Source organism: Lissotriton vulgaris, chromosome 3_1 (genome assembly GCF_964263255.1).
Source record: "Lissotriton vulgaris chromosome 3_1, aLisVul1.2, whole genome shotgun sequence".
Taxonomy (NCBI): domain Eukaryota; kingdom Metazoa; phylum Chordata; class Amphibia; order Caudata; family Salamandridae; genus Lissotriton; species Lissotriton vulgaris.
This window is the reverse complement of record NC_141689.1, coordinates 1779276346-1779288994: the sequence shown is the minus strand read 5'-3', so window position 1 is coordinate 1779288994 and position 12649 is coordinate 1779276346. Positions and strand designations below refer to the sequence as shown.

General features: G+C 46.3%; 1 protein-coding gene across 1 annotated transcript; it reads right to left on the bottom strand.

Annotated features, from left to right (window-relative positions):
* Positions 1 to 3994: 3994 nt before the first annotated feature.
* On the bottom strand, positions 3995 to 4488 carry SMIM43 (small integral membrane protein 43). Its single transcript, XM_086963286.1, has one exon. It carries the CDS (start codon positions 4299 to 4301, stop codon positions 4050 to 4052), a length of 252 nt encoding a protein of 83 aa, XP_086819412.1. The 5' UTR covers positions 4302 to 4488; the 3' UTR covers positions 3995 to 4049.
* Between the last annotated feature and the right edge of the window lie 8161 nt (positions 4489 to 12649).

Sequence of the window (12649 nt, the reverse complement as noted above, 5' to 3'; positions counted from 1 at the left end):
TCCTAAACTTAAGCAGTGGAGTAGACCCTAGTTACTTCCTTTCTTTAACTGCAATTAACCTTCAAATAAATGTGTGCTGCTTATTTACCATGTTTTCAATGTTAGTGCTGAGTCCAGTAAACACCAGCACAGCGCTGTTTTGCCCAAGGGGTCTCACGTAAAGATCAGACGGGCCGCTATGCATCTCCTGGACCATACTTTGAGAATCACTGTGTTAGGCAAAGACTGGGGGAAGCCTTGTCTCTAAGCATGCCAGGGCAGTGTGACCCCCTAAAAGTGTTAAGACACCCACGCTAGGGAAGAAGAGTGAGAGAGATTAATGACATTAAAAAGACATGAGAGGAGGACTGATCAAAGTAAATGCGCAAAATATAAAGATGGGTGTGACTTCACTTTGCTGCCCCTGTATTCTCTGATCTATTTTATTGTTTTTATACTTATGTACAACAGCTTGTAAAACAGACCAAATGGGTATGGTACCAGAATAGTGTGTCCTAAATATCTGATGATAAAAATATTGGGGCTTATTCACAAAGGCATTTTGGAGTACTTGAAGTGGTAATCCGGTAATACTTTTTTACACACTCTTGCATGCCTTTATAATTGTGCCCAAAGCATCTATTAATGGGAATAACATGGACATATTCAAGAATATTCATGTACAAATGTCCTAATAGGGAGTTGGACGTTTAAAGTCCAATTCACAAAAGCATATGAAAGTGTGTAAAAGTGTACTCTTCGAGTACTACTTCCTGTACTCATAGATGTTTTTTGAATCGGTCCCAAAGTAAACTAACCACTGCTTACAAAAATATCCCTTCATTAAATCTAATAATACAAAATCTATGCCCAAAGGAGCGGTATTTTTGTAAACACTATTTACGCCATTCTGTTTGTTCTTGTCAAACGGTATTTTTGCCATTAACATTCTGACATGCAACCCCAACACTCTGCTTTACAAAACACATCAAATAAATAACATTCACTTCCGGACGTTTTTGTAATTTTTTTATCTTCTTGAAACTAACGTCCTGCAAGAAAACTCCCTTCCAACACCAGGTCTGTGGAGTTAAGTGCATCACCTGATCTTCTTAGCACTGCAAACTTTGGGTTCACAAAACCATGAGGATACATTGTACAAAATTAAACAAAATGACAAATCACGAGCTTCTGTTTGGCCAAAAATCCCTGGAGGAAGTTACAGTTGACTAGTTACAATTGGTTTATATTGCATCCAGTTTCCGGATTTGGGGGAATTTTGCACCCGCAGAAAATTCCACTTAATTCCAGTTGTATATATGAACTGTTTTTTGGTTGTTTTTTATCTAATTGTGTCTGTTTGTTTCAGCTGACATTTCAATCATGGTTTCACTTTTATCATCTGTAGAGAGGTAGCCCAATGTCGAAATAATCCATGTACAGCAACTGGATCCAGTGGTGTGGGCAGCGATTCTAAACTGTACAGTCATCTGGTTGCCCCACCACGTCTCCTGTTGACCACCTTCCACAACACTTTGGACTTACAAAAGTCTGCTCTGTTGAACTAAAAGTATAATATTGCATTCTATTGCATTTCCATAAACATAGCGCCTCGTACACCGGATGAAGCGTTTTTGGTAGAGGGGTAGCATGCTACTCCATAGATTTTAGACCAAAAATTAGAGTTCAATGGGATGAACAGAGTTTAGTTCTCTCCCTGAGTGGATTAAAGACAATACACAAAAAAATTAAGAAGATGCCCAGTGAAGGATCACAGTAACACACTTAGGTGCTTTGCAGCTCATCTTAGATTTCAGTTCCTGGTGTCAATTGCTACACATGCAACTGGTGTCACCAGGGCTCACACTCGGAACCCCCCTCCAGTGTGTCTGATTCAATATTTCCCAGAAGGAGGTTGTGTGTGTGTAGACACCCTTTAATTCCAAACTGAATCTGTATTGATTTCACATCCTAGCTAGGGTCCCAACTGGATCCAAAATAATGCATTTGTAACTGGTCAACTGGAACTTCCACCAGGTATTGAATGGTGTCCTTTGCAGATGTAAATGGAAGGTGAGGCCGGTGAGCAGTTTTCTTCCAGGCTATGCTGTGCGTGTCACCGGGTTGTGGATGTCAGGTAGGTCGCAAAGTCCTGATTACCAAGACCAGGTCCTCGTTCTTCCCTAAATTCGCAATATTTGGAAAGTGATGAATCCTTGCATTTCCGCAGAGATTCAGATTCCCGTTTGTATCTAGTTGTTCACGTTATCGAATCCCTCCGTAAAACAGTTGGTGAACGGCAGCACCCCGAGGCTCGCCGTGGAAGCCCGCTCAGTGCGGAGATGACGGGGTTCGCGAGGAAACCGCGACACTCGCGTGTGATTGCGCTCAGCGAACTTCCGCAGAGAAGGATGACAAAACACTGCGCAGTGCCGGCAGCCAGCGAGCGAAACAGCGACAGTGGCAAGAATGGTGATCGAAGGATGGAAGCGAAATGTATTTATAAATACTGGATCGGTGAAAGGGCAGATGAATCCCTCTTTATGCATGGAGGGCAATGACCTAGAACCGATGCCCCCCCCCCCTTCCCCAGAGATTCCTAAACACCCACAGGGGCTGCGAGGCGGGAGGTGCGAGTAACAGGCAACCAGTGGGCGAGGAAGGTTGGGAGGGGGCTCAAACTCACTGTATGTAACCTGTTGTTTGTTCTCTTCTGGTAAACATGGAGGGGGCCGCGCGAGTGCAGCAGTCTGCCGCTCAGCTGGGAGGAGGTGCTGTCTTTTTGGAAGTTAAAAAACATTTTTGCATTTTCTTCCTCGCTTTAGAAAAGACATTACCAATGTCCTCTCCCGTGGCCCTCGCAATTCCACTTCGAGTGCGATGTATATAATTGGAAACTCCACAAGTCAGCAAGAGTTCGACTCACCTTTACCTCAATGGTCAACCTCATACAACCCCCCCCCCCCCCACCCGCCCCCCACCCGCTGCCAGAGGTGCCAAGGTAACAATGTGCGCAGAAGTGAGTTTTAAGGGAATTGAAATAAAGTTCATATTTGACAGAAAACGATGGTTCCCGGGCTAGCGAACCCATTAAATCCATAGCCGCTGAGACATGCCAAGTATGAGAAGTGAGACAACACTCCAAGTGTGAGAGTGCAGTCCTAGGGGTGGGAGTGCACACAAGAGCCGAGCCTACGGTCCCACATGGGCGACGGCACTCCCAGGTGTGAGAAAGCACTCCTTCTGTGAGACTGCATTCACGAGCCTGAGAGAGAGCACTCGTGCTTTGAGACTGCGCTACCAAATGGAAAACAGCACTCCAAGTGTGAGACAGTCCTCCAGGCTGAGATTGTACTCCAAGATGTTAGACAGAAGTCCGGTGTGACACTGAAATCCCAGGCGTGACAGCACTGTATGCGAGAGAGTGCACCATCAGGTATGACTGCACTCCGGGTGTGACACTGCCTTCCCTGGGGTCAGACTGCATTCTCAGGTGTGAGGAACCATTCGAGCGTGAGACTGTATTTCCAGATGAGAGACAGCACACCAGTTGCATGGTGTGAGACAGCACTCCAGGCTGAGATTGTACTCCAAGATGTTAGACAGAAGTCCGGCGTGACACTGAAATCCCAAGTGTGACAGCACTGTAAGAGAGAGAGTGTACCATCAGGTATGACAGCACTCCGGGTGTGACACTGCCTTCCCTGGGATCAGACTGCATTCTCAGGTGTGAGGAACCACTCGGCCGTGAGACGGTACTTTCAGATGAGAGACAGCACACCAGTTGCATGGTGTGTTATTCCACTCCAAGGTGTGATTGCACTCCGAGCGAGATATGCCATAGTTCGCCCGCTGTCAGATTGCATTCCCACGCATGAGACAGTTCTCCGGCTATGAGACTTGTCGCGGATGTAAGAACCACTCCGGGTGTGAATCTGTATTCCAAGGTGTGAGACTCACAGCCAGTGAGTGACACTCGCACTGAGTGTAACCAAGCACCGCTCCGTGCGTCCTTTGGTCAGTGCCGGGGCCCCTTATCTGCCGGGTGGGCGCAGGGTGAGGGGTGCCCTTCACACAGCCTGCTCCCGCCAGAGGCCCCAGGGCTCGCGGAGCGCCAGGGCGGCGCGGCCGGGCTGCAGGGCTGCGCTGGACACCACCGAGTTCTTGAGCTGCTTGATGACGGCGAAGAGCAGGAGCAGCAGCAGCACCAGCAGCGCCACGAATAGCGCCAAGTACAGCAGCAGGTCTAGCGGCCCCTCCAGCCCCGCCGCCGGGGGCAGGCTCACCGGGGTGCCCCCGGCCGGAGGGGCCAGCGGGCGCATCTCTCCTCGGGCAGCAGGAGCGGGGCGGTGCTGCTGCCGGTCCGCCGCCCTGCTCTTCCTCTCAGTTGATTAATCCATGCGGAGGCTGGAGCTGCCACTGTGCCGAATCCTCCATCTAAAACTACTTCCAGAGGCGCTCGACCACTGCCAGCGGGAGGACGGGGCCCCGCGGTGCGTCCGTGGTGAGGAGACGATGGCGCAGCACCTCCCTCGTGCACCGTGCGGTGCGGTGTCCCCTCAGGACTCGGAGCGGCCCCTCTATCCCCGGACTGGGGAGGAGCTGACTCTGATGGACATGGGGTGTCTGCAGCCCTTACGCACTAACGGGCAGCGGGACCAGCGTGCACGTGAAGGCGGCGCGTGAATGTTTGTAATCCCGTGAATACCGTTCTACAGACCGTGCCCTCTCGCATGCTGCATTACTTTCGGGTGACGCTCCTCAAGGTCCAGGTGCTGCAGCCCGCCACTTTCATTAGCCTAATGGCCTCCAACCTAGCCTTTAATAAGAGGTACTTATGTTCAATGAAAATCATGCAGCGCCACTAATTGTGTTAGGTTTATGATAATAACCACCTCAAATGAGATTATATCAGTGGCTACCCCACCATGTAAGATTACCAGCTGTGCTCACCTCAGTGCATCAGGCAAGGCTGCTTGCAGTAACGTAAAACAAGCATTGGAAATGCAATAGGTCTCGCATTAGAAAAGTTGGAGCTAATTGTCTTGTAAATGTAATAATTTTTTAAGTTATGTTTGTTTTTATAATAGCAAATGTATTAATTTTGTTATTGTAAATGCCAATATTTATAGAATTTGCAAATGTGACAACTATAGCATTATTTAAAATCTTTTTGCGACATTTGTAATAAAGCTTGAAACATTGAGAGAACATATTTGAACAAGTGGTGCTGTGGTTGTGCTGAGTGATAATGTGGTGGTGCTGAGTGATGCTGTGGTGGTGCTGTGGTGGTGCTGAGTGGTGCTGTGGTGGTGCTGAGTGGTGCTGTGGTGGTGCTGAGTGATGCTGTGGTGGTGCTGAGTGGTGCTGTGGTGGTGCTGAGTGATAATGTGGTGGTGCTGAGTGGTGCTGTGGTGGTGCTGAGTGATGCTGGTGTTGCGCTGAGTGATGCTGTGGTGGTGCTGAGTGGTGCTGTGGTGGTGCTGAGTGATGCTGGGGTTGCGCTGTGTGATGCTGTGGTGGTGCTGTGCGGTGCTGTGGTGGTGCTGAGTGATGCTGTGCTGGTGCTGAGTGGTGCTGTGGTGGTGCTGAGTGATAATGTGGTGGTGCAGAGTGATAATGTGGTGGTGCTGGGGTGGCGCTGAGTGATGCTGTTGTGGTGCTGAGTGGTGCTGTGGTGGTGCTGAGTGATGCTGTAGTGGTGCTGAGTGGTGCTGTGGTAGTGCTGAGTGATGCTGTGGTTGTGCTGAGTGATGCCGTGGTTGCGCTGAGTGATGATGTGGTGATGCAGAGGGCAGAAAGGCACAAAAAACGAGTCTAACAGAGGGCAGAAGGGCAGAAAAACAAGGGAAAAACGAGTCTAACAGAGGGCAGAAGGGCAGAAGGGCACAAAAAACAAGTCTAACAGGGGGAAGAAAGGCACAAAAAAAGTCTAACAGAGGGCATGGAAATTCAATGAGGACTTTCCAGGTGGCATATGGACTCATAAGTACAGCACACAGAAAGTTAACAACACAAAAGGGTTCCAGGGACCAGAACTCACAATATGGCACGAATGAGATACAAAAGTAGAGAAAAAGCACCCAACCACTTTGATGAAAGCAATTAGAGTATATGAATTAAATACACACGGGAAATACAAATGGGAGGAATAGAAGTAAGAAAGCAAGCCCAAGTGAAGTATGTTTGTCTTGAAAGGTTAAGGGAATGGACAGAATTGTGATCCTTGTCCGCTGCCAAATTGCATGTTTCGTGGATGGGCTTGACTATGAGCACACAAGCGAATCAACAAGCAAACCGGATCACCCCCATGTCAACAGCCAGGTTAATAGGAAAAATGAATACTCTACTCAGAAGCCAGCATTGTCGGGCTAAAATAGAATCCCTGGCAAGGTGCACAGTGATGTAAGCAGATGGTAAAAAGGCAAGCAAGTGTAAGTACAGGCTGATATCAGCTGGTAAATCCCTAGATGTTAATTACTCTTGCGTGCTGCTACTAGAGAACATGCTCGTTGCTGTGGATGTCTGGTAACACGTCATCTGATGTTTGCAAGGCAAGCATGGAGGCATAGAGAGCAGCTTTACACAAGGAGAGCCCTTGCCCCCATTAAAAGGTGCAGGATTCACAGGAATCCAACCATGGCAAGGTGCCCGAACAATATGACGGGGGCATAATACCACGTGCTCTGAGTTGCATTAAACAAATCAATGAATTCTGGGACTTGCAGTTTTTGTTGGCTTAAATTGAACCAACTAAGAAACATTATAACAATGATTTATGCAAAAGGCGAGCGCTGCAACCAATGTCTTCCGAACAACGAGTGATTTGATAATTCATAACAAGGAATTATTTTAGTATCCAGTCAGGAGGGGGGTCATTTCAAACGAGCAAAGCCGAGAGGTTTGGCTTTTGTTGAAGAGATTGGTACAGTGCAAACGTGTAGAACGGATACAATTTGGGAACATTTTTACTTTATATCCTTGATGCAGTACATTGCAGAATACAAGAAGCAGTGTACATAAAACGGTGTAAATATTTTAAAGAAACATTAAGGCCAAAGATCCATGGCATGGATTTCGGGAACAAACTTCTCTATGTTTATCCTTCATTACGGACATGGACATATTATTGGACAACTAAGAAACAGCCTTGAGAACAAGCGTTCATGTGAAGCAGGAAGGGGGTGGGGGGAGAAATGCGAGACAGAAAGTACCGCTGGCCGGCCGTGGCAGTGAATAATTAGGGGAGGAGAAATGCCCGAGGCCGAGCGAGCGCATGCTGGGGGAAGCTTCAGAAGCCAGTGGGAGGTAGGCTGATTGCTTTGATGTGGACGCAGATGGTGCCTGTGGGGGGAAAGCGCATGCGTACAGCACACATAAAGTTAACAACACAAAAGGGTTCCAGGGACCAGAACTCACAATATGGCACGAATGAGATACAAAAGTAGAGAAAAAGCACCCAACCACTTTGATGAAAGCAAATAGAGTATATGAATTAAATACACACGGGACATACAAATGGGAGGAATAGAAGTAAGAAAGCAAGCCCAAGTGAAGTATGTTTGTCTTGAAAGGTTAAGGGAATGGACAGAATTGTGTACATACAGCATTTGAACCTGTACATAGGCCAAATTGTAAAAACATATTCTTTTGCCTCCCCTAGATGTCCCTAACACTGTAGGTCCTGAAGAGACCCTACACCCAAAACAGGGTCAAAACGCCGTCGACAGAAAAGGAAAAAGCGAACTATTGAAATTGCACTGTATCATTATATAGGGGCTATGTATTTGTAAAATATGGAGTCTTGGTCGCTTTCGGAAACAAAAATCTTTGAAACCTTGTAAATATTGTTACACAAAGTCTCTTATGTTACTTTATTTATTTATTTATTTATTTAAGCTTATACCGCGCGGAGCTACCCACAGTGGGTTTCCCGGCGCTAGGGATAGACTGTAGAAGAAGGAGGCGGCTTCACCTGGCTGGAGCCATAGCAGACTATTGAACGCGTTGAGTAAAAAGCAATGTCTTCAAAGCCTTGCGGAAGCGGAACAAGTTTGTCTCAAGTTTTAGGTCCAATGGGAGGGAGTTCCAATATTTGGGGCCCAGAGTAGAGAAGGAACGACCTCCCATTTTTGTTAGTTTCCACCTTGGCATAGTGAAATTACCCATGTCTGATGACCTAAGTGGACGTAGGGGTCTGTAGGGTGTTATCAGCCTTTGGAGGTAGGCTGGGGCACTACCCTGTTTGACCTTGAACATATAGCATAATGCCTTAAATTTGATACGTTCAGGGATACTCAACCAGTGAAGGTCACGTAAGGCGGCCCTAGCTGAAGTGCGTCTGGGAATGTTTTTTAGCAGGCGCGCCGCCGCATTTTGCACCACCTGCAATACATGTAAGGTGGCTTTGTCAGCGCCCAGGTAAAGGATGTTGCCATAGTCCAGGCGAGATGTTACAAGTGCCTGGACCTCGGTTCTGCGGGAGGATAGTGGAAGCATCCACAAGATCTTATGGAGCCACCGCAGCGTTGAAAAACAGATGGCCGCAACCTTAGTGGCCTGTTGTCTCATAGTTAACCTGTCGTCAATAATGACACCCAGGTTACGAACTGCGATGGAAGGAGTAGGCGCAGTGCCCAGATCGATGGGCCAATGGTGGGGACCCCAGAGATGTTTATTCCGACCCAAGATGACCACCTCGGTCTTCTCCCCGTTCAGTTTGAGACAGTTTCTCCGCATCCAGTCAGCCACAAGAGTGAGGCCTGACTTGAGTGCAGAGATGTTGTTCTCGTCTCTGCCTGATAGGGAGAAGACACTCTGGGTGTCATCTGCGTAGGAAAACAGGGTAAGCCCGGCCTGTTCAACAATGGATGCCAAGGGTTTGACGTAAATATTAAATAAAAGGGGACTGAGGATTGAGCCTTGGGGAACGCCTCGGTAGATGGACAAATGGTGGAAGCTGCTTTAGGAGAGAACACTTGGAAACTTCGGTCATTAAGGAAAGACACCAGCCAGGCCAGGGCCTGACCACCTACACCTAGAGACTTCAGAGAGTTAATGAGGATGGAATGTGACACGGTGTCGAACGCTGCGCTCAAATCCAACAGGATGAGCGCCATGGTGTTACCTTGGTCGACACCGTGCCTCAAACTCTCCGTTACCCCCAGGAGCGCTGTCTCAGTTGAATGTCTAGGCCGAAAGCCCGACTGAGAAGGATGGAGAAAAGCAGTGTTTTCGACCAGTTTAGAAAGCTGGGAATTTATGTGTCTCTCCAATATCTTCGAGAAGATTGGCAGCAAAGATATCGGGCGGAAGTTGGCAGGGTTGGAAGAATCAGCACCCAATTTTTTTAGTAGAGGTACCACCATGGCATGTTTCCAGGATAGGGGGACCTGGGCCTCGCTCAAGGAAGTGTTTAATAATTTAATGAAAATGGGGTGAGTAAGGGGATCCAATTGTTTTAATATTTTGGCCGGGAACACATCCAGTGGGGAACCAGAACGCACACTGTTTAGACAGGACACAAAGGAGGTAGCGTCTAGAGGCTGCCAGATGGTAATTGCTGCATCAGTGGTGGTGTTCACCAATTCCTGGATCGTATTAGGGGAGGAAAAAGTGGTATCAGAAGGTGGAGAGAAATGATCGTAAATAAGATCCACTTTGTTTATAAAATAATCCGCTAAGGACTGACACTGGGTGGCATCGAGAGCTGGAGGAGGGGGAGAAGAATTTGCACCGGTCAGTTTCTTTACAACAGAAAATAACACCTTAGGACAGTTTTGTGCATCAGTCACTGTTTTAGTAGTGTAGATCGCTTTAGCAGTTTTGCAGCTATTATGGTACTTTTTTAAGGCTTCTTTATATATGATTTTTCGAGAAGGAGAATAGCCTTTTCTCCATTTACGCTCCAAGGTCTTGCATTGTGAGCGGAGACTCTTAAGTTGTTCCGAGTACCATGGGGCTGGAGGATGGTGTGAAACTGTAAACTTAGATGTCAAAGGCAACACCCGATTTACGGCGTTGGTTAGCCAGAATTCAGTAGCACTATTAAGAGCAGTAACTGGTGCGTCAGTAGACGGGAGTGTTTTAATTAGTAATTTGTTGAGTTCAGGAATACTAACCTTCCCCCAATTCCGAGATGGCCTCGGTTTTACTGTCGCAGATCTTGTTGCAGTTTCAGCCATGTCTAAGGAAAAAGGGACAGCTGAGTGATCGGACCAAGTGATTTGAAGAGCTTCGCGGGAACAATCTAGGGGCAGATTGGAAAAAATAGGATCAAGTAAGTGTCCAGCACAATGTGTAGGACCTGTGTTATGTAATTGAAGGTTAAATGCTTCCAGGTTAGCGAGAAGCTGTTTCCTATGAGGGCATTCATTATCATCTAGATGTATATTTAGGTCTCCTAAAATAGTAAAATTAGACGCTTTGAGCATAACTGGGGCTAAGAAGTCCGGTAATGAGGTTATCCAAGTACTGGCTGTCCCTGGGGGACGATATACCAAAAGACCAGACAGCGTAAATTGGGGATTTATGGACAGTTGAAATAGAGCAGACTCACAGTCTTTTAGGATGGTGTCAACCAGTTTACATGAAATATGAACTTAGGTTCATATTTCACTTGGGACACTTTACACAACTGTAAATACTTTTTTCTTATGTGTAAAACTTTTGAGTAATCATTTTCAATTTATTTCTGAATACAATCATAGAACAACAGAGTCAATGTATGTGTGTTTCTTTCTCTTTGACATCAACCATAACCCCTGGCTAAATGTGACTTACGCTTTGTCTTTCTAATCATTATTAAAAATAATATTCCACAGGAACCACTGTTTTTCTTAAAGTACTAATTACCCTGGTTCCATAGTGAGTAGGGCTCTCTTGTTCTTCTTTTTCTCCAAACAACAGCTTAAGAGTTCTGACAATATACACATTTCTTCTTGAATACACACTTCAAAATTTTGGTCTACATTTGTAACTTTCAACCAAGCGAAAGCTTCTCTTTTAGTAGGCTACGCTGCACATGGCAGCGTTGTTATTAGCTGGTACACTGACCGCACAGAAGTCTATAGGGAGGACTTTTTCTCCATGCAGGCTGCGTGCAGCCTACATGGAGAAAACAGGAGAGAGGGCATGACTGGTTTGGCCGGCCCTGGGGCCCACCAAACAGTCAGCACCCACAACATTGGGCTAGCCACTCTACCCCGACCCGCCCATCCCCAACCAAACCCTTTTTCTGCTTTCTCGCAGTGTTAGATTTGTCCTAGATTTGAGCTTTTGGCCAATGTTGAAATTAGATAGGTCGGATTAGAGGTTTTCTCTTACATGTTGGAGCCACCCCTGCCATACAGTCATCTTTTTCTAGTTCTTTTTGAGTTGTGTAGTTCTTCATTGTAGGCCGGCCGAGAAGACCCCATATGTGCAAACTTTTTCCAGTTTTTTTTCTGCCAGGAATCGAAATTTCACCAGCTTGCAATACAGTTGTGGGTCATCTGATGTTATGTAATTGAAGGTTAAATGCTTCCAGGTTAGCGAGAAGCTGTTTCCTATGAGGGCATTCATTATCATCTAGATGTATATTTAGGTCTCCTAAAATAGTAAAATTAGACGCTTCGAGCATAACTGGGGCTAAGAAGTCCGGTAATGAGGTTATCCAAGTACTGGCTGTCCCTGGGGGACGATATACCAAAAGACCAGACAGCGTAAATTGGGGATTTATGGACAGTTGAAATAGAGCAGACTCACAGTCTTTTAGGATGGTGTCAACCAGTTTACATGAAATATGAACTTAGGTTCATATTTCACTTGGGACACTTTACACAACTGTAAATACTTTTTTCTTATGTGTATAACTTTTGAGTAATCATTTTCAATTTATTTCTGAATACAATCATAGAACAACAGAGTCAATGTATGTGTGTTTCTTTCTCTTTGACATCAACCATAACCCCTGGCTAAATGTGACTTTCGCTTTGTCTTTCTAATCATTATTAAAAATAATATTCCACAGGAACCACTGTTTTTCTTAAAGTACTTAATTACCCCGGTTCCATAGTGAGTAGGGCTCTCTTGTTCTTCTTTTTCTCCAAACAACAGCTTAAGAGTTCTGACAATATACACATTTCTTCTTGAATACACACTTCAAAATTTTGGTCTACATTTGTAACTTTCAACCAAGCGAAAGCTTCTCTTTTAGTAGGCTACGCTGCACATGGCAGCGTTGTGATTAGCTGGTACACTGACCGCACAGAAGTCTATAGGGAGGACTTTTTCTCCATGCAGGCTGCGTGCAGCCTACATGGAGAAAACAGGAGAGAGGGCATGACTGGTTTGGTCGGCCCTGGTCGGCCCTGGGGCCCACCAAACAGTCAGCACCCACAACATTGGGCTAGCCACTCTACCCCGACCCGCCCATCCCCAACCAAACCCTTTTTCTGCTTTCTCGCAGTGTTAGATTTGTCCTAGATTTGAGCTTTTGGCCAATGTTGAAATTAGATAGGTCGGATTAGAGGTTTTCTCTTACATGTTGGAGCCACCCCTGCCATACAGTCATCTTTTTCTAGTTCTTTTTGAGTTGTGTAGTTCTTCATTGTAGGCCGGCCGAGAAGACCCCATATGTGCAAACTTTTTCCAGTTTTTTTTCTGCCAGGGTTTGAAATTTCACCAGCTT

Coding starts and splice junctions, on each gene's coding strand:
- SMIM43 (XM_086963286.1), bottom strand. CDS start 4,301: ATGCGCCCGCTGGCCCCTCCGGCCGGGGGCACCCCGGTGAGCCTGCCC.